At 32.6% G+C, this 6378-nt stretch overlaps 1 protein-coding gene and 1 long non-coding RNA gene across 2 annotated transcripts in view; both read left to right on the top strand.

Moving 5' to 3' along the window:
- The window catches only part of LOC111088951, a 3359-nt gene extending 2081 nt beyond the window's left edge, over positions 1-1278 (top strand). Inside the window, exon 2 of the long non-coding RNA XR_002613351.1 lies at positions 1090-1278. This is a non-coding gene — a long non-coding RNA (uncharacterized LOC111088951). The remainder of the gene's footprint in view (positions 1-1089) is intronic.
- Positions 1279-4218: 2940 nt separating this feature from the next.
- LOC106471769 (carcinoembryonic antigen-related cell adhesion molecule 5-like) overlaps positions 4219-6378 on the top strand; it is a 29493-nt gene continuing 27333 nt past the window's right edge. The window contains exon 1 of the mRNA XM_022400384.1: positions 4219-4303. Coding sequence (XP_022256092.1) covers positions 4255-4303 — 49 coding nt within the window. The 5' untranslated portion in view covers positions 4219-4254. The remainder of the gene's footprint in view (positions 4304-6378) is intronic.

Below are 6378 nucleotides of genomic sequence, written 5' to 3'. Positions count from 1 at the left end.
AACGGTGAACACTTGATGTACTCCGTAAACTGTGAAGTAACAGTGAACACCTGTTCTTCTTTATACCACCATTGAAGAACACTCAATACTCCGTAAACTGTGAAGTAACAGTGAACACTTGATATACTCCGTAAACTGTGAAGTAACAGTGAACACCTGTTCTTCTTTATACCACCATTGAAGAACACTTGATAATCCATAAACTGTGAAGTAACAGTGAACACCTGTTCTTCTTTATACCACCATTGAAGAACACTCAATACTCCGTAAACTGTGAAGTAACAGTGAACACCTGTTCTTTATACCACCATTGAAGAACACTCAATACTCCGTAAACTGTGAAGTAACAGTGAACACTTGATATACTCCGTAAACTGTGAAGTAACAGTGAACACCTGTTCTTCTTTATACCACCACTGAAGAAAATTATAGTTGTGTGTTTCCTGATGTGAGGCATAGATAAATCACATTTCACAAAACAAAGAAACCCCTACACTTTCTGATGGTAGACATATATAAATAACATTTCAAGAAACCTAGAAACCCTACACTTTCTGATGGTAGACATATATAAATGACATTTCAAGAAACACAGAAACCCTACACTTTCTGATGGTAGACATATATAAATGACATTTCAATAAACCTAGAACCCCTACACTTTCTGATGGTAGACATATATAAATAACATTTCAATAAACCTAGAACCCCTACACTTTCTGATGGTAGACATATATAAATAACATTTCAATAAACCTAGAACCCCTACACTTTCTGATGGTAGACATATATAAATGACATTTCAATAAACCTAGAACCCCTACACTTTCTGGTGGTAGACATATATAAATGACATTTCAATAAACCTAGAACCCCTACACTTTCTGATGGTAGACATATATAAATGACATTTCAATAAACCTAGAACCCCTACACTTTCTAATAATTGACTTTCCATTTACTAACTTAACATCTCAAGTGCTGTTGAATTTTTGTTTCTTCTCTCCAAAGAAGGATTTCTATCTTCTGAAATTACTTCAGTTGTAAGATAAGTTGTTTGAACTGATTTAAGTTGTTGTTTGTTTTTAGGTACTTCCACATGCCCTTGCTGGAAGAAGTGGTTACTTGGATTATGAAGATGAATCACTACAAGTTATAACCGTATTTTTTTGTATATATGAATATAAACTGTAAAAATCAACCCACTGTATTTCTCTGTACACTATAATACTGCCCTATATGTTTTAAGTGATTAAAACCGAGATGGCTTTATACACACTTCTTATGATTGTTGAAAATTAATTAATTAGTTTATTTACAATATCCTAAAACTTAATAAAAACGTATGATCGGCATTTGAGTCATTCCGGAATTTACCTGAAAGGCATTCTGGCATTTTTTGGAACTTTATTTGACCACGTTCGAACTTGCTCACATCAATAAATCGATAAAAATATCTAACATTTCATTCTGTTTCATGTGATTCAAGTTTCTAATTGTCGTTAGGCTTGGTAAACACAGATGTGAAATGAGTAAATATATAAATAAACAGGCTTATTCTTTTAAGTGAACTAACTTACACCTTACAGAGGCGTGTATACCAGTTTTGGGGGTTGATATCAATATATATATATATATATATTTTCAGCTCAATTTTTAAACGATAATTTTTTTCACTATCCGATAGGTGGAAACTGAAATAAGTTACTGTATATTTTGTTACTAAGGCTAACCATACCACGCTGTTTTTGGTTTTCAAGACGTGTCATTTTTCTTATAATACAAACAAGGTCATTAGAGTTGCTCGGTGTTAACAGTAACATTATATGTTGTTTAATTCACCACGTGCATTGAAGTCTTGCACTTGGTAACAAAAAACTTCAAGTCTTAAATTTCGTTGTTGTTTTTTTTCAAGTTAGAAACACAGGTGTAATGGGATTCTTTCGTACGCTTAAAGTTACAGGAAATAGTTAACAAATTAAGGCACGTTAACAAATAACCTGACTACCTTAACATTAACAGTCAAATCATAAAGTCTTGTTTTTGAAAATATTGTTCGTTCTTACAACTTGTAAAAATACGACTTCACAATGTGATTAATAAATTAATTTCAAATAGAAAATCTATATTTTATTCCCTCTTTGTCAGCGTGTATTATAACACTGCACTTAATAAATGTCTTGGGTTTTCTGATACACAGAAATTAAACTTAATGTAGAATATGCATGTATTGTTGATATTTATGAATACACGTTAAATCAGGGTTAATTAATAATACGCGAGGGGAATGTAGTGTAGATATTCACGAGGAAGACACGTGATGACCGTATTTTTCATGATTATGTAGCAGGATTTTACATCAGACTGATGAATAGAATACGTGGGAATGTTCCGTTTTTTGAAGGAAAGCTGACATTCTCAGATTTGAATGAAAAAATAAAGGCCGAGATTGTCAAGGAGATTTCATAACGTGTGTACTGTTTTTTATGTATTGTAAAAATTAAATAACTTATCGGTTTGGTAAAGAAATTCTTAAGCCTATTTCAGTTACACCGAAAGAAATATACAACTGGCTAAAGACCGACTCTATACATAATTTAAATAAGCGTGAACGAACGGTGATTTTGGTTATTAAAAATGCTTAAACTGAATAACTAGCAAAATAAAGCAGTCAATTATGGTCTTTAATGTTTAGAATAAAAATCATCCGATATACTCTCCTCCTGATAGGAATTTAGGTCTTTGTGACCTAGGAGGGTCAGGTGCTCTGGGACCTCTTCCTCCTTTCCGGACAGTGGTATGTCGTCTGTGAATGTAGAGTGTTGGTACTACAAGAGGGTCGGAGTAAACCGCACTTGCTCCGTCCCCTTTCAGTGCTCCGATATACTGTTTTTATAATGGGCGCAAGTGTCATCTTGGCGCCTAGCAGTAACTGTTTGTCGATTAGTTACTGAAGTGACACATAGTTTACATGATTGGTCGTTGAGCAACACACAGCCCACTATTTATTGGTTGCTATGGTGACATACAATCTATTGCTTATTTAGGTGGGAGATGGGGACGTTACATACATATATAAACCATATCAACACACGCATATACATCATATGCGTATAAATACAATGCTTTACAATCACCAGAATGATCGAGGTGACACGCATAGAGGGCTACATATCCCCCCTCCCTTGTACTCGCCCTGTTTACCCCGGAAAACTGTTCACTTCCTGTGTATGAGGGTAGAGAAAACAAAATCAGTTCGTTCGCTTATCTGGTAATATTATACTAGATTTACAAAAATTATATTTACTCATTCACGTTATATTGAATTTTTGCAGTTTTTATTCACACAACCATTTAACAAAAAGCTGAATAGAATTTATTTTTAGCTGCAAAATAAATAAAAAGGTACATTTACGTAAGTTAGTAGATGTAGTTAGTCGTGTTCTTATAATTCTGTGAACCAATAAACGCCAATTTTATAATGCGGCTTATTTCTGAACTATCGTTCGTTAACATCATGTAATAACCTGCGATAGCGGCGCCACTGTGATTATGATATATAACTTGCAGATACACGTGTACATAAGTGTAAACAATGGAGAGTACATAAATATAAACAATGAAATTTTGACTCGGACGAGTCACGCTAGAGAAATGAGGTTGTCCTACTTTCAAATTACAGAAGCACAAAACTTAGTCCCATTTTTGGTTAGCGATAAGAAGAAAAAAAAAAGACATAACATATGTATTTGACCTGCATTTAATAGCCTATGTTTTTGACAATTTTAGCATTCTTTGACGGCAATATTTTAGTATGTAGTCCTGTATACGATATAATAAAATATAAGACTTAGATGTATATAACTTGGTCTTATAAAAGTTCAGTGATCTCTACGCCGTGTAAGTTTTATTTCACCGCGTAGTATGGTGAACATTCAAAATAACTGACTGAAGTTTACAGAAATAAGGGCGAAGTTATGTATATTTTTAATCGCTTAGGCTTTGATTTAATCTATTATGCTATCTTTGTAAAGTGTCACAATTTATTGGTACGTACTTTTTCTCGAGTCTGCTTTTTACATTAACTAGATTCTCACCTTTGCAATATGGTGGCGCTAGGGTCGACTAGTAAACAAGAACCTTCGTTACGAGCTTGGCGGAAACTTGAGTTTTGAAGTGAGAGCGGTGAATAGTGTTTATAGTATTATGTCATATGTTTTAATAATATCGTATCGTTACACTATTTGATAAAAAATGTATTTCATCGAAGTATTTTGGATAGTATATACAGTTATAGTGATAGGTGAGTAAACCTTTTGTATTTTTTGTGTCTCTCTGTGTAATTGTTTTAAATTAGAATTTTCTATCTAAGTTGAACTTTCAGCGTTTAAAACTAGACGGTTCGCTTTATTTCCTGCTGTGCTCAGGTATTTATACAAAATCAAAGATTTGGTACTTTGAATAATTGTACAAATAAGGAAAGTAATTACTGATGCAACTTCTGGAGAATATAAAAAAATTAACCGTATGGTAACTCTTTATGTAGTTTTCTTTGTGGGTTGACGTGAGATTATACAAATATTAACATCGTCTGCCCGCAGGCCGAGCCACTCTGCAGTGTATTATGTAGCTTGGTCTACGTAGGGGAGCGTAGTTAAAGAGATCGTTTACACGATTTTTTTTTTTTGCTTACTGTTCAAACTCAGTGTGGGGGTAAGTTATCTTAGTAGTGGTATTTACACCATATGTTAATCTACGTATGAGTATATGTTTTAAAATGCATTATCATTTAAGCAACTTATTGATCAAAAATTTTATGTAAAATATAAATTTAGCTGATTGTGCCAAATAAAAGTAGACAATTTTTTGAATGGAATGAGCTTGTAGTACGATGGTAATGGCAAGTAGAAATTATGTGTAATTAACGTTATAACAATTTAAATCGTAATTTGATCTAAGCAGTATTAAGTACTTTCAAGTACTGATACTATATAGAACCAGAATATACTACCTTGATATTATCTGATTGATATCAACTATTACTAATAACAGTTCATTACTAGTTCGATGACGAGGAACCCACTTTGAGACTAATAATGGCTGAAGACGGCTTAAATGGGTAATGAAGAAAAACTTTAATATAAGTTTAACATAACATTTAAGCCGTCTCCAGCCATTATTAGTTCATTACTAGCTTTTTTTTATTGTGTCAGTAGTTTTATGTATTTAAAAGTAAGCGACTTAAAGGTCACCACGAGTCACTGCTTTATTTAAGTTCTGGCCGACTTAAGGCTCGTGTTATATAAAAAATGTGTTGGTTATAACCTATGTTTTTTATTGTTTTAAACAAATAAATCACTTCTAATGGAAACGACTGACCTCAACACTTACTTGTATGGTCGACTTGCATATGTTTATCGAGGGCTGGCTATAATCAATTAATGGTAAGATTTATTTTTCAATGCCAATTGTTTGAAAATAAAACCACATTGGAGAATTGTGGTTTGGTGCACAAGATCACAAATATTTACTATTTTATAAGAAATAGATAAATGAATTCATGAAAACTTTCAGTAAATCAATGTTTTGTTGCTTGTGTGATAATTGTAACAATAAGATCTAAAAAGTAACTATACACATTTCCATTGAATGGTTTATATTCAATAACAATGAACATTGCTATAGTTTTATTTTTTACTTACAAATGTTAAATTTAAAGCGTAGGGCACAATCTTATAGCAGAATATATTCACTGTACAGTTAGGGCCGAATTAACTTTGAGAGGGGGCCCGGGGCTTTTAAATTTTGTGTGGACTGTCTCTGTATATTCGGTTTCTTCTTTTATTGACTTACCAACCAACCTCCTTGCTCACTTTTAAACACTAGTTTAATTTCAAATTGAATTTTTTTTTCATATTATATAAAAATATTCATTTGACGTGCACATAGCAATTAAGTTGTTATTATTTATTCGTTGGAATACGCCTTCATACCAAGCGATTTATATGACTTCCGAACATCAAAATGTATTGTTCTACATACACAACATTACAGCAATCCGGCTATGTAATGTAGATACTAGGCTTAAGAGATATCTTACAATTATACTTGTAATAAGGCATTGATAGTAGGCCTATTATATTTATAAACACTACACTATTTATCTTTTCCCATAGAGATTTTCAATAATTATAAGAGTATTTGGAACATAAAGGACTTTATAAATTCATTAGCCTAAAAAAGTCACTCGTGTAATCATTGCCAGTTTGTGGGTAATACACTGGATTTTTAAGCTAGAGTAATATATATATATTGTTACGTCACCGTTCGTTAGTTAATTTTCCGTAAATTCGTTCCGACGAAACTATAGCGACACAA

Source organism: Limulus polyphemus, unplaced genomic scaffold, assembly GCF_000517525.1.
Source record: "Limulus polyphemus unplaced genomic scaffold, Limulus_polyphemus-2.1.2 Scaffold4844, whole genome shotgun sequence".
NCBI lineage: Eukaryota > Metazoa > Arthropoda > Merostomata > Xiphosura > Limulidae > Limulus > Limulus polyphemus.
Note: the sequence above shows the minus strand (reverse complement) of the source record. Positions and strands in the feature narration are given on the sequence as shown.